The following is a 24,950-nucleotide window of genomic DNA, read 5'->3' as shown; positions in this document are numbered from 1 at the left end:
GGAGCCTCCGGGCCGAAAAGTTTGCCCACCCCTGCTCTAGATTGGTCGCCAGTCAGCCGTAAGGCACAGAGAGGCAAACGACCATCCGCAACCCCAATCATAGTGCCATCAGAGGGAATTGAGCCCACGCCTGCCCACACTTAAGTCAGCCAAGTGAACATCTACACCACAAGGTGGCTTGTAAATGTGTATATGTGAGTGTATAATATACCCTGTATGTATACTTATATATGTATTGGACTGTATTGAAACTCAAAATACAACAGCAATCTCACTGAGTTAAATTACTTTATTGATCTGTAAAATAGCACTGATGACATCCATCTTTTCTGTCATGTCAGTGGGCATTATATGATTTTTACTGAATAATTGTAGCAGAAAAGGCAACGTGACATTTCTAGTAAAAAATAAAATAAAAATTGAATGTAAAAACAAGAGAAATGTGGCAATGAATAATATCAATGTATCAGCTCAATATGCATGTTTTATACTATATGTATTGGTGCAAATGCATGCAGGATATTATTGTTGTTGAAATGTTCAGTGTAATATAAAATATATGACAACTTGCTTTCAACTAGAAACAGTTTGGTAAAAAGATAGCAGCTGTCATTTTAGAAATAAAACTTCTCCCTTGTCCATGAAATTCATTTTGTCATCTACTCTACACTAATGAGGCTATTTAAAAGACATCTATATTGGCATAATCTCTTCACCACTTTCAGTTTGATGACAAAAAAAACAAAACAAAAAAACGCCAGCACATAACTTAGTATAAAATATTCCCAGAAATCCAGCTGGCAGGCAGTGGCATTATCCTAAATGTACCCTCCATCTTTTGGCAGTCAAGAATCCACAACTACTTGACTAATACGAGTTGGACAAAAGGAAGTTATGGCTTACCATAGAATGAAATGTTAGAAGAAAAAGAAAAACCTACTGTTAGGCAAAAAGTATCTGCGAGGGTTTTTTTTTGCATTATTTCAGAACGGTGGTGGGTCAAGCACCATATCAGGCAGTGGAATCGTCATCTGTCACGCTGAGGTTGGGAGAGTTCGATACCTCCTTGAAAAATTCATCTTCTTTCAGCATGCTCTGGAGAAATGCAGTAAAAAGAGAAATTCATTTCAACTTTGAGCCTTATGATCGTGAGTGCAGAATTATTACGCAAAGGAGTATTTTGACTACATCTTTTAGCAAAATGGATCAGAAGAGAATCGACAGGCCCCGATAAGTAACAAAAGAATTGCCAAACTTCTGAAGTGAGATCAAGTGTTTCATTCAAAATAGTCAACATGGTTGCAAGAAGCGTGTGGAAAAACAAAGGTGCAAAATAATTGATAGTAATGAGGTTTTTTTTGGGTTCATTAAAAACATGGTTGTTGTCTAATGATAAAATGAATCCACAAAAATGCAACTTGCTTAATAATTCTGGATGCCTTAGATAACCCACACATTGATGGAGTGCTGTGCATAGTGGAAAGATATCAACCATTTCATATCCTGATATATATATATATATGCCACAAAATATATGTAATTTTTGGTGAAAAATTATACAAGTTAAGTAACTTTTACACCTACTCTATTTTTGGATTGACATTTAATTTACCTGCCACACATTCTGTGTTCAATATCTAATTAATATTAATATTTGTGACTATAGAAGTTCGGATTTAAGACTACTGTGTATTAAGGTAGCACAATAAGTATTGTTAAGGATTAATGAACTAGTATTGCAATATATTTGGATGTTTTGTGTGGTCTGTGTTTTTATATTTTTTAATTGGCTCGTTCTTGAATGTATTGTTCATATATAGCTAGCAGGTGGAAGTAATTAGGGAGATCTTGAAGCCGATTGTTGATAATACTTATGCATTTCGGAATCCCTTAAAAAGAGAAATTCAGCACTATTTGCTGTCCAAAATGTGCATTTTAGGAACAGGTCTATTTATAGCAACAATGACGATAGACATACAAAATACCGACAGAACGTTTTATATCGCTTTGGCGATCCACATTATCATATCGTAAAGCTCGAGTCAACGTTTTTGATTGGATTTTCTTACCGTCAGGTTCTGGATTCCTTCAGAGAAAGCTCCAATTTGCCTAACAGTTCCCTCAGAGTCGTCCATCTGTTTGACAAAAAAAAAAGCCTCATCAAATACAACTGTACAGAGTAGTTTCGTTTTGAAGACGAAAGTGGCAGAAGCTCACATGGTCCAGCCTATCTAGGTCGTCCTCATAAATCTGGAGCTCAAAGCCTTTTTGAAAACTTCGTCCCTTCGGCATCTCCACGTCCATGGGACAGACGTACTCCTCGTTCTCCTCCTGCCTTTTCTTTCTGAGACTGCCGAAGTTACCAAACGACAGTTTCCTTGGCTGGTGATGGAAACAGATTTCATGTCATTGGCGTCAAAAACAAAAAGTCACTCATGTTGCCTACTTGGCTCATTCCATAATCGGAGACTTTAAATAACCCCCCCAAAATATACTAAACCCTTTTGGAGTAAAGGTGTCAGATGAAAGAATGCTTGAAAATATGTACCGCATTCTGCGGACAAGAGGTGGCACCTAAGTATAAGTCGCATTTTCTGGGGAGAATTGTAGGCTTATTTACCAAAATTTCAAACCCCAATTTCCTCCAATTCCAGATTGACCTATGAACTAACTAGCTAACTAACTCTAGTGGAGTAAATGGCCAAATTTGCCATACGAGTGTGAACCATTCAGGAGGTCCTACCTTAACCTTGGTGGTGGCAGTCAGCAGAGTGTAATCCGGGTTTTCCAGACACTCTTGTTTGAGTTGCTGGGCTTCTGAACCAACGAGCAGGTTGAAATGTGTGGCCAAGTGTCGGCGCAGTAGGGTCTTGTTGGGAGGGATGTTCAACAGTAGTGCCATGGTCTCCACATTAAACCTTGGCTCCAGAACCTTTAAGATACACAAACATTCTTCTGTAAAATACAGCGAGTGGTCAGGTTACGATGTCCTCGACCTCTGACGTTTTCGACTTTACGACATCCGTGACTTGTCCGTCATTTACTCCCCAGTAGCACAGTTTCCTCTTAGCTAGTGCATTGTGCTTTTCTATATTTGTGTGCCGGGATTGCCTTGCAGTTTTCATCCTTCTTTTTTCAAATGATGGCCCCAAAGAGGAAGCCAGAGGACGTTAGTGTAAACGCGGTCAAATGAGCAGACACTAAAATTATCAAAACTTAAATAAATAAAAGAAATTGCAGGTCTCTCAACTCTCAAAAAGACTTTAACCACTTAAAAATATGTCTCGATATACAGTCGTAGCTCCTCTTACAAAATGAACCGGTTCCACGACTTTTTCTTATTCTTAACTTGAAAATTTTGTAAGTAGAAGTGTACTTTATATGTAAATTCTCTAATTCGTTTCACAGTCATCACACAACTACCAACTAAACCCTTGAAATTGGTCAGTGTCCCACCATTCCATCCACTTATATATGTATTAAATGTGTTGTCAGTACAATACAATATTGTCAGTACTATGTTATCCGAATCCCCTAAGTAGTGGCTTGTCTGTCTCACTAGATAGCAACCAATGTAAAAATTCTTCCTGGTATGGCGCGTGGCCCTCTACACTGTAAACTATATTGCTGGAGAGATAAAGTATTGATGTATTGGGTTTTCTGGCCTCTTCCTAAATGCACCACGTGTCCAATTGAAGTGAGAAAGGGCGTCAGTGTGTTCCATGCTTTCGGTTGCAAATAAGCCATTGAAAACACTAACTCTCCATCTACTTCTCTGCAGTAATGATAAGTGCAGCATTTTATGTATTTTCACTTTCCTTACATGACCTAAATTTCGACAGTGAAATCCAAGTCACGTGGAAGTTCAGGTTTTAAGTTATTATTTTATATTAATAATTATAAATATCGCATCAGCCTCACAGTTCCGTGATTGAGTGTTCAATCCCCGATGGGTTCTGACCTTCCTACGTGTCGAGTTTGCATGTTATATCCCCTTGCACAGGTTTTCTCTGGGTACTCTGGTTTCCTCCCACATCTCAAGACCAAATTTTAAACAAATAGCACACTATCTTACCATCAAGCCTCCGTGCACGCCGCTTCCTCTCAGATTGGGAGCGTATTCGGCCAGATCGGCAGAACGCAACCACTCCATAACCCTGTGGTTGGTCCACTGAGACACCTCCGCAGGGGTAATATTGTTCTGCGGATATGCGAGGCAGTTGACTAAATTAGAATGACAATGTCAAACAACGGCGAAAGCCATTGAGCGGGAACGCACCTCATCAGACGGTCTGCGCCGCAAACAGTTGGGCTCGTAGTTGTTGAGGCGCAGTACTTGGATGGCTCTTTTGATACTGAGGTGGTGTAGGACGCTTCCCACCTTCATAGAAAGCAAGTCATCCTGAGGGAAAAAAGGCAGACAAATAACTAATTGGAAATAAACCTGGCAATTCAAGCAAGTGAAACATCTAGTAGAATTCAAAACAATCGATGCGGAAGACTGTTGAACGAATTCAAGAAGCCAGCTTTTAACTTCTCAAACGGCCATATGTACCGTATTTTTCGCACTATAAAGCGCAACTAACATATTTAATCTTTTTTCTAAATCTTAATATATGGATCAATATTGGCTATTCATTGTAGGGAATTCCTTTTCGCACAGCTCCATCTATTTGGTGCATAACACGATTCCCAAAAATTATCAGTAATACTACTACTACAGCTCCATCTAGTGGATGTATCGATCCCGTACTACAGGGGGTCGGGAACCTTTTTGACGAAGAGAGCCATAAACAATTCATTTTTTCTAATGTTTTTCCTTGAGAGCTATTCTCCGAATTTAAAAGTCAAAATACATATAAATGGGTGTCTATATTTTTAGTAATTTCACCACTTTAAAAGTGGAAAAAACTACTTTTGACATTCTTATGCAGTTGCTAATAAATGTGAGTATGCATTTCAGAAGACTCTAATGCAAAAAAAATGAAGATTAAAGCATCTCTGGATGTAGTAACTGGTTTCCATATTTTAGCTTGCAGGTTAGCGGAGAGCCAGATCCACCCATCAAAAAAGCCACTTGTGGCTCCCGAGCCATAGGTTCCCTACCCCTGCCCTACTACAACTACAACTTACCACCACCTAGCACCACCACCACTACTACCTCTACTGCGTTTTATAGTCTGGTTCTCCTTTTATATAAAAACAAATCTTAAGATGGGACATTCATTTAAAGTGGGGCTGACCATTGAAATGACTCACCACTGTCATGTAGTGCAGCATGCGACCATCTACCCTCCCCTCATCAAATTGGGTCTTGTACTGTGGCAGCCCGATGTCATCCAGCCACCCTAAGGAAATGAGCCAAAAAATAAGTGTGAGAAACTAGGATTTTCCCATCATAACTAAGTGGATAGCTGCAACTCACTTGTCACCCAGTTGTAATCTAGCTTTCCCTTGTTATCCTCTTCCTCCGAGCCAAGTGCCTGCAGAGCCAGCTGCAGCTTCTTCCGGTGCAACTGGTTTTTGATGCCCAGCTCCTGGGCAACAACAGCATGTCAACAGTGAGCCATACATTAAGATTGATATTATCTTAACCCAAATAAACTCTAAGCCTATCTAAATATCATCGGGCAGGGTAATAAAGCCTCTGTAAATGATGAAGCAATGTTTTAACTATTATACTATTATTTATTACTATAATGTCTAATCTTGGTTTTCGTTCCTGAAATGCAAATTGCATGGAAAGATGTCAGATTGAATTTGTGATGCAGGTAATATTGCTTCTCTGCATTTGGGGCCATGGAATTTTGAGGAAGGGTTTGATTGTGTAGTATAATATTGTCATTTATACACTGCGCTTAGCTACATTTGACAAGTCTAGAATATAAATTTTCTTGTGCTTGCACTATTTTGTAAATTAGACTATTCCATATTATATTTCATATGATGGTCTGGAAAAATATTATGGATTTCTGAAAGATGAATGATTAGAACTGGACAATTGGCTCAAGTCAGGCTCCAAATACAGTCAGTTCAACACATTTAAGTATAATTAAACCAATAGTTATTTGTTACTTTGTACCTCATATCGCGGTACCACTGTACGCAGAGAGACCCATGACAAGAATTGGGGGGGGGGGGGGGGGGGGGGGGGGGGGTTAGATCTTGGTCCACGCTTAAAATAAAATTAGAAAATCTAGAGACATATGTTCATGTTGCCTTTTTTTCTGCCGCTTGGCTTTCTGATGTGTGTGTCAGGAGCCCGTATGGAATCGATTATAATTCCTAAAATCTGGAAATTAACTTTATACTTGAGAGCATTTGAGTGAGTCTATTCTTCCAAGGGAAAATTAAATTAGCACATTCTAGTTTGAAGTCAAATTACACATTTGGTATTTGGCAGACAACATTTGACTGATGTAACGGTAGTAAATAAGCAGACTTGTAATTTTATAACAAGTTGACGTTTTAGATTTTGCCAAAGCATTTCATGAACTATATGGTTACAATGCTTAAGTTCTTTTCAGATGAGCTATCGCCACTCCAACTGGACTTTTCAGAGTACAGTATTGTAAGGTCACATTGCATCAAAGGTACCAAAACACTATAAAAACGGTCTACAAAATTGATCAACGTAACAGACAAACTTTAGTCACTTAACATGAAAAGAACTTCAATTAGACAACCAAAATGTCTTTCTCTCAGAAATGTACATCCGTTTATGCTCATAATGTGGAGTTCTTGATGTTTCAACATATTTACTAGGAGTGGAACATTTCCAACTAAATTGACAGGTTTGTGACATTTATAAGAAGTGTTAAATTTACAAAGCATAATAAATCCCTCTTTTAATTTTAAACATGAGCTAATTGGAATACCCCTGGCAGTCACTATTTTGAGGAATACCTTAATTTGCACATATAAATTAGAATTCATCTTCATCACCACTCTATCACTAAACAAATGAAGTCATAAATAATGCAAAAAGACTGTGAAAACACTTCTAGGATATAATCATAAAAGTATCAGGAAACAAGCAAATAAAGATCACCTCTTCCGCTATTTCAAAACAAATCCTTATGTTAACTTCAATAGAGACTTTTACTCATTTTAACATTGCATTTAACTAAGTTAATAGCGCCATTGACCAAAAAGCCCCCATTCAACCTTTGTGCTCCTCCATCTCACCCTTTCCAGGTCCTGTTGGGAGGCCTGAAGCAACGTCTGTCCAGAAGAGATCCACACACGTGACATGTTGACGTATAGGCCAAGACCTTGATCTTGTAACCAGTCGCACACCTGGTCCTTCGACCACCGTGCGAAGGGGGCGTCCACATCACTAAAAATAGCACACAGAGTAGCTTGTTAGAGGTCAAATTAATAGCCAAGTTGCACATGTAGTAAATGGAAACCAAAACAAGTTATAAAAAGGATTCAAAAGAGGAAACTTCCATTGTGCAGGTGATGATTTAAGAGAACGCTTACTTGTTGACTCTTTGGAAGTCACGAGACCAACCCAGTCTAGGTCCTGCGGTGGCTCGCACTCCCCCCCTCTTAAAATCTCCAACAGGCGGGTTGTCATCCAAGTTAAAAGTTGTAGACTGGCTTCTCCTAAGTCTGGAAAAGATGATTTGCAATTTCACATTTGTATCAATAATACTGCTTAGGTCATTTCAAAACTCTAAGTCCCACCCAAAATTAAACGTTTGCAAATTGTATTTGTACAAGTATCAAGTACAGTAATATCTCTACATGCGAGTGCCCCAACATACGAGCAATTTGAGATCCGAGTAAAATTTACAGCAAATATTTATCTTGAGATACGAGTAAAATTTTTAACAAATATTTATCTTGAGATATGAGTAAAATTTTGAGCAAATATTTATCTTGAGATACGAGACAAATTTTGATAGACCATACAGCGGACACGAGAGGCAGCTCATAAGAACATCATGGGCAGTGTCTTTCTGGTCGGAACTCTCTCCCTAATTTTAGTACTATTAAACACATTTTAGTACTATTAAACCACTAGTTATTTGTTAATTTATTAATAGATGGAAAAATTAGAACAAATAAAAATGTTTTTCCAATCCAAGATCTTGTTTAGTGTTTTTTCAGAGAGTTAGAACAAATTGATTTGTTATTAGTTCATTTCTATGGGAAATGTTTGTTTGTTTGAGTTACGTGTAAATCGACATACGAGCTCAGTCCCGGAACGCCGTATGCTCGTATCTCGAGGTACCATTGTAAAAGCCTACTTGAACACCTCAAAAAGGCCCACAACTGTTAAATAACCAAAAATATATTTTACCTTTTGTAACTGTAGGAACATTTATTAAATGAACAGAATATTTCAAATATCAATTATTGAGACTGTGCCCAATGAACGTAATGTTATCGAGACGATACCTTTTAGGTCTACTATGATCTTGTAACGATTAAAAATGATACTCCACTCACTTGCCAAATAGTTTCATAATTCCTTTCGACTTCTTCTTGTCCTCCGGGGTAGTGGGAAGAGTATGAGTGCTGTCGCTGTTGGCCAAACTTTGTGGCAGTCCTGCCAGATCTAGGTGATCGGTGCCTTGGCGCTCAGTCTCAGCTGTACAGAAAAAAATGGACACAGAAAGTCAATGAAATGATGCCAGCCCAAATGCACTATACTTCTCTGCTGAGCCACAAAGCAGTTGGCAGGAACTGTGACGACTCCTAGAGAGACGTGGTGTCCTAAAGCAGATTTTTAACATGCAGAATGGTGCATGCACACTAAAACAAGAATTTAGTACTTTTTTCATCGTTAACTAAATGAGTTAGAGTGAAAGACTTGGTTGCAGGTGAAGATGTACAGGATCTTTTGAATGTGCGATCATTTTGTGTTCAGGCTGGGATTTGCAGTGATAGAGGGTGAATAATGCATGCAGGCACGCAGTCAAATCGGCAGACAAAACACAATGTTTCACAGGGAACCTGTGACTAGTGACAAGAGGTTTGCTGTGAGTACTCTGTAGCTTCTAAAACATGAGCTGAGCGATGAGTTCAGGAAAGAGAGTTGTGCAATGAAGACTAAGTATCTTCATCAATCCTTCCTGCAACGAGAAGCAGGCTATACTGTACCTAGCATAGGTGCACTCGCACTGCGGCTGCGGTCTTCATGTGTTACATACACACACAAAACATCAGAGGTACCCAACAGAAAGAAGGGAAAAAAATCGGCAAACAGAGTTTATGCTTGAAAAACCCAAATATTGAAGAACGAATACAAATGACTCAAATGAACGTTTCCCATAGAAATCTAAAAACAAATTCAGTCGTTCCAACCCTCTGAAAAAAATACCAAAAACAGGATATTGGATTGGAAAAACCTTTGTATTTGTTCTAATTCGCAATCTATTAACAAAGTCACAAATAACTGAGGTGGGTTGTTTGCTTTGTATTCCCTACAAAAGATTCCAAAAATGAGCACGACCATTAGCCAACGACTAGTATATACGCCATTCGCACTGACAAACAGGGGGAAAAAAAACATGCAAAAAAATGCAACGCTCCGCCCAGTGCTCGTAGAGACATTACACGTGGGAGTTGCAACGGAAAAGACAGTGCCCATAAGGTTCGTATGAGCAGCTTCTCACGTCCGCTGTATGCTCGTATATCAAAATTTGTCTCGTATCTCAAGATAAATATTTGGCAGAAATTTTACTCGTATCTCAAATTGCGCGTATGTTGGGGCACTTGTATGTCGAATAGGAGTGCATATTAAGGGCATATAAACCCAGGCAAACAATCAAATGAGAAACCTGGCTTGCAGCTAGCTACTAATGATGGCCTATGTAGCTCATCCCATGGTAGTGTCTTGATGCATTTGAAAAAAAAAAGCCCACAGTGGAAGAGGAAAAACATTCAGCTACCTTGCTTTTTTGCTTACCAAGATTCTGCGAGTTTCCACTTTTCTTGCCTCCACGTAGTTTGAAGAAGCCCCTTCCAAAAGATGAGCGGGCCTTTTTAGAGCCAAAGCTGTCATCCTCTGTGGTAACGAGCGAGACTGCAGTAGAATTTACTGGTGGTTTGTCAACTGTTTGTGTGACGTCCACACGTGTGTCCTAGGATGGGACAAATGTGGATACACAAAACTGTCTTTATAGCGTGTCCATAAATTGATCTGCTATAGTTAAATTTTCAGAAAAAATACTATGTTACTAATGCAGGGTTTATGAGATGTAGATTTTAAATTATATCGTATATACTGGAAATATACTGATAAATGAAAAAGGATCCAAAGAAGTAGACTATCTTTTTCACCAAAGTGGACCTTACCTTATCTGTATAGCTTCTTTCCATAGGTTCATGGCTTCCAGACTTGCTTGTATCTTGACCGCTGTAGAGATCATTAGATCAGTAAAACTTTGGAAATATTTGAGCATAATGTTTTACCTTTCGACATCTGTAGCTGCAGAGTCGGTGACTTGCTCACGCTGCGAAGGGCTGGACGAGGGTGAATGATCCTCACACAGTCCATTGAGAATCTCTAGCTGCACAAAAGATACACAAAAACGACTTTTAAGTAGTGTACTCTCCCTATCCTAACGTTCCCTACAGGTTTCTTGGATCAACTGCACAGCGAGAGATCAGAAATATCATACTTTCTGCTCTAGAAGGCACAAGCTTTCCATTTTTCCAAAGGCCAGCAGTGCGCCTTATATATGGGTCAATATTTGTTTATCATTGTATAAAAAATACCTTTAGCAAAGCTTCACTTATTTCATGTATAACATAATCCTCTACTACTACTAATTCTACCACTATCAATACCACCTTTACTGCATTTTATAATCCAGTACACTTCACATAGGAAACAAAATTTAGGCCTTATTCTCCGGTGGTAAATACGGTGGTAATTAAATAAATGGGATATTAGCATGTCAAAGTTTCAAATATATTTGAAGTGGTTGTGAGACAGTGGTTTAACAGCAGTTTTTTTTAAGGAAAATTGAGTTCACTCGGGCGTGCAAGGAGGTTTTTACATGCAATAAGTAATATCTCAAGTTAGTTATAACGTACATATATCTTAGAAACATTTGTTACATTGCACAGCACAAACCTCATCAAGGTTTTTCCTTGGATCGTCACCATCTGTAAGCTCATTTGTGTCAGCAAAAACATGGATTGATGACAAGCATGAAGCAAGGCCATCAGCATGTAATGCCACGTTTTCATTTGAAATCCCTGCAAAACAATGTTTTAAAGAAAAGCACGTGATATTATAGAATAATGCACTTTGAGGGGATGACACCAAAAGCACAGACAAAAAAAACCCTACAATTAGCTTCCAATTTTGTATTATTATTACCTACAAGCAATGAGGTATTCAAGATTTGATACAAATACATAAGCCTAAAATCTGGAATTATTTTGTGTCGCTACTAGAATTGTGAAATGGATCATTTTATTTTTATTTTCCGACATTATAACGAGTTTTCAAGACATGTCAAACCTTTTTTTCCTTGCACTGACATCACCATCTCCTGAACCTTTTTGTATCGCAACAGTGACTGCTTGAGTTCCTCAATCTTATAGTCCTGCAAACAAAGAGAGTTTGCTTAACTAACAAAAGACAAAGAGCATATTTTAACACTAGGAAATTAATAGCAACTATACCTTCTGTTCATTTGCCACAGTCAGCGATTCAACAGCTTTCTTCATCCGCTGCACTTCCACATCTAATGAATAACAACAAATATTAGACACGTGAAAAGAACCGATTGATTACAGCAACTAAAATCTTTGAGAAAACAGACCTAACTTTGTGTATTTTTCTAAATTAAAATTTTATACATTTATAATTGCTACATGGGTGAGGCTCCAGTCTTTTTATCTAGGTCTACAATGTCTTGTGTGTCTTGTGTCTGTCTTGCTACTGCAACCAAGAAATTTTCCAAATACAGGATGAAAGAAAGTTCTAACCTAAACCTAATTTAACCTAACCTAAATAAGAGTGACTTTTATACCACACTTTTTAGAGGAACATTTCTGTGGCCAACTATTGGTTCCCTTTCCTTAACTATGCCACCCGTTTAAAACAATGTATTTATCTTTGATGGGAGCATATTGATAACCTATTTGTCTATATAGTGTTGCTATATAAATCATCATCTCAAGACCCCTACTTAGAACATTAGAGAATAAACAAAGGTGAAGCATCTGATAATCAATCTTAACCACAGATTTTTTCTTCATGCATTTAGTGACATCAACATTAATAGAATAACTTCTGTGAATATAAGAATCATCAGTAAAGGCACAAATATGGAGACAGTCAAACAATGTCACAGACCAATGAACACGACAGCTACATGGGTTAGCAGGACACACATTGGTCACTGGTGTGAGAAGGAAATGTTTAGAGAAGTTAGGGGGGCTGGGGTGATCTTCAGGGTTTGAGGGGGAAGGATGAGTGAACAGTCTGAAAGGTTGCAAACACATTTCATTCCTCATTCCTGTCAAAAACCACAAAGCTTATATCAGGCCATGTTGCTGTACCAGATTACAATGTTAAAAACACACGGTGACGGCCTTGAGGATGATGTTGGCTTGGTTCAGTTTAGATCCTGAGAAACGGCATAAAAACAACCTAGTTTAAGCGAATTGTGATGTTCTCAGGGCGTATTAGCACTCTGATGGGCAAATAGAGTACTGGACAAGCAGAGTTCACATGGCTCATGCTCGTTCATGCAAACAGAGGTTGAGATGGGTGCAATAACGGAAAAGAAGCATAAACCCTCTTACGTTTTTCCTTCAGCCTTTTTCTAAGAGTTTCATCTGGATGAGAGAATAAAGAGCAACACAAGGGGAGAATAAAACAATCTTCCGTCAGTTGGGACTTCCGATAAATAGGACCCCGAAACCTTGGCAATTCATCGGCCTTGTAACAACTGAAAGGTTCATGTGCATGCGCTCATCACTAAACAACGTTTCCCACCTCTGTCTGTAGGATCGGGACTGCTTGAGGCCACGGCTTTGAAGCCTGTCTCATCCTGTAGTTTGCCCTCTTTGTCTTTACCTTCCATTTGCCTTCTCAGTTTGACGAGCTCCTCCTGTCAAATGCAAAACACGTGTGATTTCATTGTCTTCTCAAAGACACCCGGCCTAACTTCACACCACAAAAAACAACACCAAAAGGTTCACAGATGATGACATGTCCTATGGGGGTAAGAAAGGCACACCGGGGGTGCGTTTCACTTGTCCTATTGTGCAAACTCCTCGCTGCTAAGTTGACTTGAGTCATTCCAGAAATGGAGGACATTTTGACTTCAATGTTCTTAGAAAATAAGCCTGGACTTTTTTGGCTTTCTGCTAAACATTCTCATCGATAAGAAATCATCAACTATGAAAGGCTTTATAGCTGATCTCACAGGCTTAAGTTATTTTATTTAATCATGTGATTTATTTGATGTTTACTATATTTGACATGATAACCGTATACCTGGGTTGCTTATCTGCACAAATGTTGGCTTTGTCTTCAGGTTGAAGTTAAGAGCTATTACTGGTGACTAAGACAGACTTGTTTAGATAGATAGGTGAGGTAGATAGATAAAAAAAAATAGTTATCTTATTTGGATCACATGGCTAATTGTTTTTTGGTTTAAAGATAAAAGATCAAAAATAGCGGCATAGTATATATTTACTTAAGAAATTACTTGGGAGCTGTCTGCTGAGGTCAAGTGTAAGGTATTTAATTATTCACTGCTTTCTTCTATTATTTTGTGCATGTTGTGGGACACAAGTATCAAGAATAATGAATAATATTTGAAATACTATGCTTACTAAAACAAATGTTACCACAGTTACAAGTAACAACAATGGGAAAAAAATAAAGCTTCCCAAAATGAAATTTAAATGTCATTTTAATTACTTGATTGGAGATTCAGTTTTTTCATGGTGGTGGATCAATGAGAAAATTGACTTTAAAGGGTATTCCAAACTTATTATTTAGAAAAATATTTTTAAGCCTTTTATTTCTTGTTTATGGTTGCAGGCCAAAAATGTATATTTACAACTTGTACACAAATTGACTATTTTGTACGAGGATTATTTAGAATTTGAAGGGTGGGATATATAACGTCCACCAATTTTGGAATGACCCACATGTAAAAAAATAATAATAATAATTAAAAAAAAAGAGGAGCGAGGATCAAGGAGCTTGCAAATAAGACAAAGAGAGTCACCTCCTATATAGGTAATATTGTGGGTGGTGGAATTATAAAGGAAAACATTAGGTGTTGGAACCAGGCATGAAAATATATTCAAGCAAGGGAAATCAAGCTTGTTTATAAAAGTCTGGAATCTTTTTATGACTATTTTAATTTAATTTTTTTATTGTACCCAATGTGCATTTGGTTAAAAGGGTTAAAGGAGTTCTGCAAAGCAACAAAAACCTTTGGCATCCTTAAAAAAAAAAATTAGAGGAGGAGCTGAAGGAAGGGAGAGGCCAAACCCATAATCATACAGCAGACAACAGTGATCCTGAGAAACGCCAACCTTCAGAGCCTGCACTTTGTTCTCCTTCCTCTGTTTCTCATACTGCATCTGGCCCATTTTGATTTTCTGGCTAGAAAGCTTGGCCATTAAAGACTTGCGGAAGGAAAAACCAAGAAAGTAAGAGAAAATGCGCAAGACCATCAAGTTAAAAGTGACACACTAAGGCGTATTGGGACACGCTGAAGAAAAGTTAGTTCCCATGATTCATCAACACACATTTGACACTTTCATTTTACCAACCTTTGTAGGAAGAGTGTGTGGAAGACCCAGCATAACCGAGTGTACGTCAGTAGAACAGTAAGTCATGTTTTATGGGAAAGAACTTCAAAGCCCAGACCACAAGCCCAAAATAAACCTTTGGAATGAACTACATCTCTTGTCAAATGTGTGGACTCACTTCTGAGAAGAATCTCTTTTAGCTAACGCAATAGTTTGTCTACTTTCAATTCTTTGTAGTCGCAGGACTTATGTACTATTAAGATACCGATCATAAAGTAATGTGTTGCTTTTTTTGGTTAAAATTCTTCATATAAGTTAAACCTGTGTTTAGAAGTGTTGTCTTGATTTGTGAATGCAAACAAAATGTTTTAAGATTATTCAATTATTCAATTGGGACATTTACAGTAAAGAAAAAAAACACAAGCCAGGCAAAGTAAATTGATATCGCAGGTATTTAAAAAAAAAAAAAACTATTAGTTTCAATTTAATAACTCACCTTAGTTGTTTTAAGATTCTTTTCATATTGCTGCTTTTCACTCTCCAGCTCGGTCATTCTGTATCGCAATTCATTAACCTCCAGAATTAAATCCTGAAAGGAGAAACTCTGATAAAATACTTCTTTCAAGAAATGCTAAAAAATATATTGAACACAGATGGGAATACAGACACACATTTTCCACATTCTTCATAGTTCATTTTCACAGAATTTGTAGTTAAGATTTAAAATTCTCAAATTACGGTTCGTCTGCAATGTTGAAATGTGTGTGCAGCTAGGTGTACAAGTGTTTAGCACGTCGGCTTCACAGTTCTGCAGTCGAGTGTTCGATCCCATGTGGGTCAACACTGTGTGGAGTGTGCATTTTTTTCCCAGGGTTAGATGGCTTTATCTCCGGGTACTCCGGTTTCCTCTCTCATCCCAAAAACATGCTTGCTAAGCTGGTCTAAATTGCCCCAAGGTGTAAGCGTGAACGGTTGTCCGTCTTCTTGTGCTCGGCGATTGGCTGATCACTGATTGAGGGTATCCCCTGCATGGTGCCCATTGTTAGCTGGGTTAGGCTCCAGCGCCCCCCACAATTTCTACAAGGATAAGTAGTTTGGAAAATGAATGAAATGGATGAAAATGTGAGTAGGTTTTGGGGTGAAAACAAGGGAAAACGCTTATACAAGACACAAACAGTCTTGCAATCTGTGGAATTTGCCGACATACCTCACTGTCCCGAAATCTTTCATCAAAGTCCAGTCTCTCTTTCTGAAAGGAATTTAGTTTCAACTTCATGTTGGACAACTCTGACACAAGATCCATCTTTTGGGTTTCCAGGGCTGTGCGGCACATAAGCTCCTGCAATGCAAAATCAAAATCAGTATTAGGAAAAACTCACCATCTCATGACATGGACGATCATTCCTGTTAGCATGCCATAGACGAACAAAACGGCTACATTATACAGTGGTACCTCGAGATGCAAGCTTAATTCGCTCCGGGAGAGCTCGTATGTCAGTTTACTCGTAACTCCGTGTTTGATAGTACTAAAATTAGACAGATTTCGCGGAGGGGAGGGAGAGGGACAGAGAGGGGGGACTTTTTGCATGGCAACGCGCTCGTAACATAACAAATTTAAATCAACTTGGATTACGATGCATATACATTCAAAAATAAGTTAAATCTAACCTTACATTAAACTAATTTCCTTAAATTCTAATTCAGTTTTACATTTTTTCAGTGCTCATAGAGACATTACATGTGGAAGTTGGGACCAGAAAGACAGTGCCCATGATGTTTTTATGAGCAGCCTCTCGCGTCCACTGTATGCTCGTATATAAAAATGTGTCTCGTATCTCAAGAAAAAGATTTGCCCAAAATTTTACTCGTATCTCAAATTGCATGTATGTCGGGGCACTTGTATGTCGAGTTACCACTGTCGTGTTTGAGACTCTATGTTACCTGTTGTAGCATTTCCTCAGTTGTGTTGAGCTTCTCCCTGTGCTCTTCCAAACACAAGTCAAGGTCCCGAATTTTCTCCCCCTGAGCATCCACCTGGTCAGTTAACACACTGACCTACATGTGAGAAGGACATTGGTCCGTTTTAAAACTCATGTTGAAAAAAGTAGACGTGTTTTCGTGTACTCGGGCTCTACCTGAAGCACCAGTGACTCCTTATCACTTTCGATTCGGGTAAGTCTCTCTTGATAGTGGTCACCCCCTCCCACAGAGAGGTGCCCATTGGACTATAATGAGAAAAGACAGATGGATTATTTTAGAATCCGGAGGGATATTAAATACTGTCGTGTATGAGTAGGGGAAAGTAACGATAATATTACATGCCTGGCTTGGGTTAAAAGGTCTCACGGGTGAATTTTTTGCCCAGCGCAAATAAAATCTTTTATTATTGAAAGGAAGGCCCACATAGAAACTGCAGTATAGATTGGATCAAAGCATTGCATAATAACTATGGCATCTAGCTAGCAGTGGACCATCCCTCCCCCCAAACACAGCGCGAATCAGCATATTTCTTGTGACAAAAGACAACAGTTCATGCATGCCAAAAGAACTCTACAAATACAGCCGTCCTGTTTCCACTTAGCAAACATTTTAGTGGTCGCCTGCTATAAATTAATGTCTGTCTACTTCTCTGGTTGAAGTAACCTTGGAGAACAATGTGCAAACATGCAGAAATCAAGCCGGATATTAAAGCAATCCAAGCACCCAATATTAAAAAGATGCAAATACTACACATAGTCATGGTGTGTTTGTATTATATGCATATACAACTAAATTGCTGCTCAGCTAAAATGTATACGTCATGTTGTACAAGAGCCATTTGACATTAAATCATTTTTTTATGAGATTGATCTGCAGTAAGGCTAAACTGATGTCACTAAAATGCAATGCGCTGTTTGGAGGCATTTACCAGGCGCCCCTGGAGCCACTCGACCAAACTTTCAGCCGTTGAGTCAGGGATTTGGCAGCGAAGTGTGTTCCGTCCATCATTGTCCAGCAACTCCAGGATACCTCGAAGGTCTTCCAAAAGGTGAAGAGCCCGTAAATTGCCCATGAAAGGAGAGCTTGGTGACTGACAATCAAACATCCCATTGGAATAATCAAGAGCCTTGGATCCTAATGTAAAGAAGCATAACAGTATTAGGGACAACAGTAATATAGAGTGAAAGATAAAAGCCAGTTTTATTAATACTGCCATAAAAGACGGCCAGTGAACATTTTGTACACTGGACATTCGGTAATTTGAAATTCTGAAGTGTGGGATAGACACACTGCATATGTTAAGACTATTACGATCCCCAAAAAACTTGTCATGTTAACCAAAATAGCAATGACATCATTACCTCCATTCATTAATAGTGAATCACTTTACTTAAGTGCACCCCTTGTGAACATGTCTGAAGATAGATGCCTCACAGTGAAAATGTGGAAACAATTCAACAACATAATATTTAGGTCAAATGTATTATTATTTGTCATCTCTCTAGAAACTGAAGTGGACCACAACAGAATTGTCTAGTGTTGTAGACCTAAGGACTTTTACGGTTACGAACCTGCTATAATGCCATCCATCTGCTCAAGAGCAGCTGCCAACATATCGCTGGCATCCGCCATCATCTTCCGGCTCTACAAAAAACTGGAAAAAAAACGAAAACAATAAGTAGTGGTTTGGGTACATTGATTTGTTCAAAAATTGGTAAATCGACTCTTCATTTTATAGTGTCTTTCCACCTTTATGGCACTCAAAGCACTTTGACATAAGATCATCATTCACCTACTGATGACAGACACACTGTGGGGTTCAATATCTTGCTCAAGGATACTTAGACTCAGTTACCAGAGCAGGGACTACTCCACCACTAAGCTATGCCACCCCACAAAATAGATATATTACAGCATATTCATTTGTAACGTGATAAAATAATTAGGCATAAAATCCACTTTAATAAGAATCTGGTGAATGAGATCTTGCCTTATTAATTTCCCAACCATAAGACAGTAGACACTTTGTTTGCAAGTGAAGTCAAGATGAAATTTAGGGTCCCATTCTTGGACAAATGCCAGAACAGCATAGTGGATCCCTTTTTCCTGGTTATTCAAAAGCCATTATCCATGCAAGGACAACTACAAATGGACAGGCACTCATTTACATGCACACACATTTCCATCTCTAAACTCCAGACAAAATCTTTGTTATTATCTACTAGTTCAATTCACAGAAACTTCATTTTCGCCTTCAAAATGTCGCAGATGCATACAAACGCTCTTTATTGAATGAAACGCATGTCTCACATCCTGGGAGTGGCCGAAACTGGACACATTTTCAAACTTGATGGAAACCACCCACAGTCCTAACACTGTTATTTCAGAATTCCTGCGGACAAATTTTCCACGTGATATAAAATAAGCATCCAATGAAACATACGGAAGATGGAGAAGGTACTGCCCAGAAAAACGTCTGTATCTCATACTAACATATAGGGAATGTGTGTCCATGCGCATAAGAAGTATTTTTTTAAATGACCATCTACTAAACATTCAACCTTTCACAAAATTCAGCAATAATTCCATCATGTCAAACTAAATATACAGTTCCAGTAAGAAGAAAATATGTTTTCATTTTACAAAATGTATTCCAGTCATATAATCTGAAATAGGCACCCAAAATAGACATATAATGCAATCTAATAGTAATCATTTACTTGTAAAGCAAATAAAATCTAACCATTTCTATCATTCCCTACTTACAAAAAAGTAATCGGAACCTAAATATTGAATTTCCACCATTGGATTATATAATATATGACTCATTACAATGATTCTTTTGAAGGAACCATTTCCCACTATTTTTAATGTAGTAGAATTGTGAAATTGTACCTAAATCTTATTGTAGTGCTTTTAAGGACAAATTGATCATTGGCATATTTCTGCAGAATTGTACTTGGATTAATATTTGGATTTTCATCTGATCATATACATGTTTCTTAATTGTTTCTCTCTTTTTGAACGACAATAGACTGACCTCAGTCTCAGTCTGCAGAAGGTCCCTACCTTGTGGACTTCCTGTGTGTGGCTCCAGTTTGTTACCTAGGTCTACAATGTATTCTGTGTCTGTCTTGCTACTGCAACCAAGGAAATTTCCCAAATACGAGACGAAATAAAGTTCTAATCTAATATAATTCAGAGGTAGACTGGCAGTAGTGCTTTTACAGTTGTAATCCAACTGTATACCAGTAAAGTGTTTGAGCGTGGCTGCACGAACTGAATGCTGGTGGCCTATTTTCTATTTTCTGGCGCATACCAGAATTCATTACAAAAATAATTGATCACAGCAAGACATCCAGGTCCTGAAGTAGCAAGGAGCCACAAACCTCCAACAATTGATACTATGTATGTACATACACTACACAAAATACCTATAAGTACTTCAATTTGGGTCCCCATAACAATATTACAATGACGACCCCCTTTGACACACTAGTGAATGCAAAGCTTTGAGCAAAAAGATCCTTACACAAGGCCAGGCATGTTGCTTAGATAGAAGTGTGAGATATGGTTGTCTGTCAGCACTAAACTTGTATGTAGCCATCATCACAAACAGTGCAGGGACTTAGGCAAAAAGAAAGCTTAATTATAGGGAAGCAAAATCTATCTATAGATCCTGAAATAACTTTTCAGAATGCAGTTCCTAACAAAATGCTGCAATCTAACTAGTAGCTTGCTGGTTGCGTTATAAGACAAATAAAATAGGAGTCTTAAATTCAATACAGTGAAGTCAAACACAATCCTTCCTAAGATCCAGATCTACTTGATGGATTAATGAGTATTTGGAGGGGGGGGATGAAAGGAGGACAGTGAAGGATAAGTTGTGTAACTAACCTGGTCCATATGTAAATATACCATCTGTGTAAAATGCATATTAAGAAAGATTTCTCAAAGTCCAAACATTCTAAAAAAAAAACAATGTACTACTGTGTGAAGTTCCACATAGACACATAGCTCTTAGAGTAGTCAAGCAGGCAGTGCCAGGCACAAAGTTAGTTATTGTTGTTGCTTGCAGGGTGTTTTGACTGAGAGAGAAAGAAAATACAGCACTACACTCAACATGGCATGTAAACAACACCTCCCCTCTAACACTGAACACGAATGGTTAAAAATACTATCGCCCCTTGGGCAAAAAAAAGGAAAATCATATGATTTGTAGAAGCATACAGACAATAAAGAAAGCATTATGTGATGGTAGACCATTATAATGGCTGCTCAAAAGCATCAGCTCAAGTCCCTTTAGCTAGGCAAGTGAGAGGGGACACTTAAGTATTCCTGCTATCCAAAGGGCAACAATATTCCATTGCTCAAACCCTGAGCGAACCAGTCTAACGTTGCACAAAGGAGAAACAACAACATGAAAACAATAGCTTCAGGCTAGGGCCTAGTTTCTGAGAGGTTCACAATCAGTAATGCAACAGCCAGTGATGAAGCACTGTTAAAAAAAGAAAAATTTGGACAAAGAGAAATATTCTTGTCATACCATACATATTATCTCAACTTTTTGCATTCATTCATTAATTTTCTGAACCACATTATCCTCACAAGGGTCGCGGGGATGCTGGAGCCTGTCCCAACTGACTTCGGTCCTTAAAATCTCAGAGTACTCCTCTCCGGAAATAATGATGATAATTGTTGGAGGAAATGATTCAATAAGAACTTTTATGGTTTTGAATTACAAAACAAAAATAGATGTTCCTACTTACAGCCATTAGTAAGCTATTTTAAAGTGACCTGTTTGGTAGTTACAGTTATCCACTAATCCTTAAGCTGTTAGTTTGATCCTTGCCACCTTGACGTCCAACAAGATACAGTGGCCTGTTTTGTTAGTACAATCAAAAGGAGAGTGCTGTACATTTGCATACAAATACAATGTCTATATTAAAGACTTCAGGTTGATAAACAGAATCCAAAGTATTTGTAATTTTAAGACATTTCTTCACAATGCTATACATAATACTCTTGCCAATGGCAGTTAGATGCAAGCAGTATATTTAATGTACTGCCTACTACAAGGCGCATACTCAGGGAATAACCTGCAGCTATTTTCAAACTAAGCACACGGATTGCATCATCACTAATTTTACACTGCGAATCAACAAATGACATAGGACCAAGATAAATAAGGGTGTCGTGATGAATTTTAAAAAAAGAAACCCAAAGGCATGCATTTGGTAAAAATCTCCTAACAAACGGCAGTAAATGGTTCTTACTGTGACTTTAAATACCCTGCGATTAAAGTCTCCAAGTATTTCTCTCAACTGTAGGTTTGCCAAAAATCTTAGTGACCAAATGTTTAATTTGGAAGGAACGATGCATTCCTGTTATCTGAACCAACTGCCCTCCATTTGACTTATTTCACAGTGTCATTTTTTAAACGTCACAAATGTTGCAACAAAACACATGCAATTGTTGAATTCAAATTTAACAGAAATAAACTACTAGTACTGCAAAATCCTCGCAGTTAAGACGGGGAGCAAGGAAGGCCAGAACCTGGAGTGAACCCTTGATCTCATAACTGTGTGGCGGATGTGCTAACCAATCTTTCACCATTCCGCTTCATATCAAACACAGATGGAATAAATTCTCAACACTGACAACAGCAGGGGAAACTGTTCAAAAATAAACATTGTATAAAGCAAAAGCAATGGAAAAAAACAGACATGAATAATCTACAAAAGTCAACCAGCAACTGTTCTCTAAAACCAGAAGACTTTGACTCTGACAACCACAAAGCTGAAACAATTGGAAACCCAATGAATACTTCATATCCTTTGGTTTTTCTTTTTCCACTACCACATGTGCTATTTTGAGGACAATATGCTAGTAAAAATGACAATTTTTTTTAAATAAATAAAAAAGCCACTCAGAAAACGACAACTACAGTAGTCATAGGGAGAGGAATTAAACCCACAAATCAGTAATTTTATATATTCTGTGTGAATACTTTAATTGCTGATCTTCAAAAATGAATTAAGGACAAAATTCACAACAACGATTTATTGAACAAATCATTTCGTAGGACATTAACTTCTATGCTTTTCTGTTACATTTCCAGGCTCTCATTCACTGTTGGTGACACTGACAATCCAAGCACAGTGGTCCTTTCATTTGGAGAACATCCTACTGTTTAATTTCTTAAAGGGGCAAGTATGTGCTGCTTGGTTGTCATCTTGCTTTCATGGCATCAGGATGTGAAAATATAATTCCACTATGAGGATTACATCATGGGAAAAGAAGGTGATACCAATGTCTTTGAAAATCTTAAAAACTAGAAATTTATTAGCAGAAAATCCTGAATAAAGACTTCCACATGGCCATCACCTTCACTCCAGATGTGCTGCAGATTTAATTCATTCTTTCACAACAATACGGGTTTAAGTCATTTTAACTGGGTGGGACTTGCAGAAAATGATCATGTTTCAGTTCATTTACAGCAGGGGTAGGGAACCTATGGCTCGGGAGCCATATCTAGCTCTTTTGATGGGTGCATATAGCTCACCGCCAACCTGTGTGATGTAAAATATGGAAGGAAATCGCTGGTGAGAGAGCCGAGTCCGGAACGCACCAATAAGAAACGTCATGTCGGCACTTTGGCGTTGACACTACTTCTGGCGTGCTCTAATTATTATTATTTTTTCATTAAACTCTTCTTCACGCATACTCATATTTCTCCTCATTGATTAGCAACTGTGTAACAACATTGTCAAAATAATTCAGACTTTTTGTAATTTAAAAGTGGTCAAATGACAAAAAAATGCACACATTTTCATGTTTTCTTTTAAACTCCAAGTATGGCATCTCAATGAATACCATTTTAATATTGATATTGGATGTCTCTCAATATCAATAGGAGTTAATGAGGTAAAATACATTAGAAATTGTGGTGATTGTTTTGCATTGCTATTGGAGCAGCCCATTGTCAGACAATCATTTTGCTCAGGGACGTATTTGACATAGAATTTAAAGGGTCATCATCAGGGCAATGTTGTATGGTCAGCTGATCAAATGTCACGGCTTTGCCAATAACAATCCAGAGCGCAAATTCTCTTTGTTTGCTGTACGATAAACACTCAAGGAAATCCCAGCAGACGACCTTCTATGACCATGTGTTGAAAGAAAATAGTCAGCAAAGACTACTGAGTACTGTATTACCATGGCAAACTTCCAAACTAAACTTTACAAAAAAATGCAAAGGAGTCATTTGTGATCTAATGTACATCTGGAATTACTTTTAATATATAAAGGTGATAGGCACAATCTCGCACATTTAACAGTTTGACATGTAAATCCTGCAATTGAATGAGCATCGCACAATTAATCAACCTTCATGAAGTATAAATTGGGGTCATCAAACTATTTCTAAGCGCTTAAGTCGCCAACCAACGTTGTTACAATGTTTGTTTCGTGGATAGTTGTGGAAAAACAAACATTCCAGTGGTGCTACACAGTGGAAACGTGGATAATAGCGTCGACAGTGAATCGGTTCCACTCACACGAAATGCGCAGATTTGGTTAAAACTCAAGTTTATTTGGATATCTTAAATCACTGCCGAGAAAGGCGACTTACCCAAAACTTTGGACAAGTACTTCACTGTTCACGTTGGATGAAAAGCTTCGCTATGTTCCCAAAGTGTCGAGTGACTCGTCCGTAAACTTCTCCGTGTCCACCCGTGTAGCCGTGGGTCCACATCGCCACTACGCCATGATGTTCCCGTCACAAGACGGCTGGAAACGCGGTGACGCCACGGTCGGAGAATCCCACCCTCCTCTCGCCAGGGTTGCTGCTGCCTTCGCGTACCGCAGGCAAAGTCGGAAAAATGCCATTCGATACGGCACCATGATTAAAATGTACTGTTCAATAGAATTTCAAAAAATACCCATGTACCAGAACACATACACAAAAATGAAAAACGTTAATTTAGATTGAATAATAATTTAATTTGAGTATAATTACATACAGTTGCACCAATCATAACAATTGAATTGAATGTTTTTATTTTGGATTAAACTTTATTCATATACAAGTAGTATATAATGAGATCTAAAGTGTCACCATGAAGTTCACAAATAACAACAAACAAAAAAATATATACTTATAAATAATTGGGTGGCCCAGCTGCTCGAGTGGTTAGCACAGGGGTGGGCAAACTAGG

At 38.2% G+C, this 24,950-nt stretch overlaps 1 protein-coding gene across 6 annotated transcripts; it reads right to left on the bottom strand.

Moving 5' to 3' along the window:
• Positions 1-273: 273 nt before the first annotated feature.
• Positions 274-24,558, bottom strand: ppfibp1b (PPFIA binding protein 1b). Of its 6 annotated transcripts, XM_077710220.1 has the most exons (28): positions 24,365-24,558; positions 18,303-18,385; positions 17,660-17,865; positions 16,887-16,976; positions 16,693-16,806; positions 15,959-16,090; positions 15,248-15,340; positions 14,533-14,625; positions 12,974-13,088; positions 12,781-12,813; positions 11,653-11,714; positions 11,489-11,573; positions 11,096-11,220; positions 10,429-10,526; positions 10,312-10,372; positions 9,923-10,097; positions 9,115-9,147; positions 8,461-8,602; positions 7,486-7,617; positions 7,189-7,339; positions 5,426-5,537; positions 5,260-5,348; positions 4,280-4,402; positions 4,076-4,201; positions 2,744-2,932; positions 2,218-2,382; positions 2,070-2,135; positions 274-1,095 (listed from the first exon to the last, which is right to left on the bottom strand). In XM_077710220.1, the coding sequence occupies exons 2-28, from the start codon at positions 18,364-18,366 to the stop codon at positions 1,012-1,014; spliced, it is 2,958 nt and encodes a 985-aa protein (XP_077566346.1). In that variant the 5' UTR covers positions 18,367-18,385; positions 24,365-24,558; the 3' UTR covers positions 274-1,011. The 6 variants fall into 6 exon arrangements, with proteins under 6 accessions (XP_077566346.1, XP_077566348.1, XP_077566347.1 ...); XM_077710222.1 differs by lacking the exon at positions 9,115-9,147 and having other exon boundaries at positions 24,365-24,557; XM_077710221.1 differs by lacking the exon at positions 12,781-12,813 and having other exon boundaries at positions 24,365-24,557.
• Positions 24,559-24,950: the final 392 nt, after the last annotated feature.

This window comes from Stigmatopora nigra, chromosome 2 (genome assembly GCF_051989575.1).
Source record: "Stigmatopora nigra isolate UIUO_SnigA chromosome 2, RoL_Snig_1.1, whole genome shotgun sequence".
Taxonomy (NCBI): Eukaryota; Metazoa; Chordata; class Actinopteri; order Syngnathiformes; family Syngnathidae; genus Stigmatopora; species Stigmatopora nigra.
The sequence above is the reverse complement of the archived record's forward strand: the minus strand, read 5'-3'. Positions and strand labels throughout refer to the sequence as shown.

Excerpts from the sequence above, each read along its gene's own strand:
- ppfibp1b (XM_077710220.1), bottom strand. The coding sequence starts at position 18,366 with ATGATGGCGGATGCCAGCGATATGTTGGCAGCTGCTCTTGAGCAGATG. Across the intron at positions 16,807-16,886 it reads AGGAGTCACTGGTGCTTCAG|GTCAGTGTGTTAACTGACCA; the intron begins GTAGAGCCCGAG and ends TCTCACATGTAG. Across the intron at positions 10,373-10,428 it reads GCAGCTACAGATGTCGAAAG|CGGTCAAGATACAAGCAAGT; the intron begins GTAAAACATTAT and ends TGATCTCTACAG.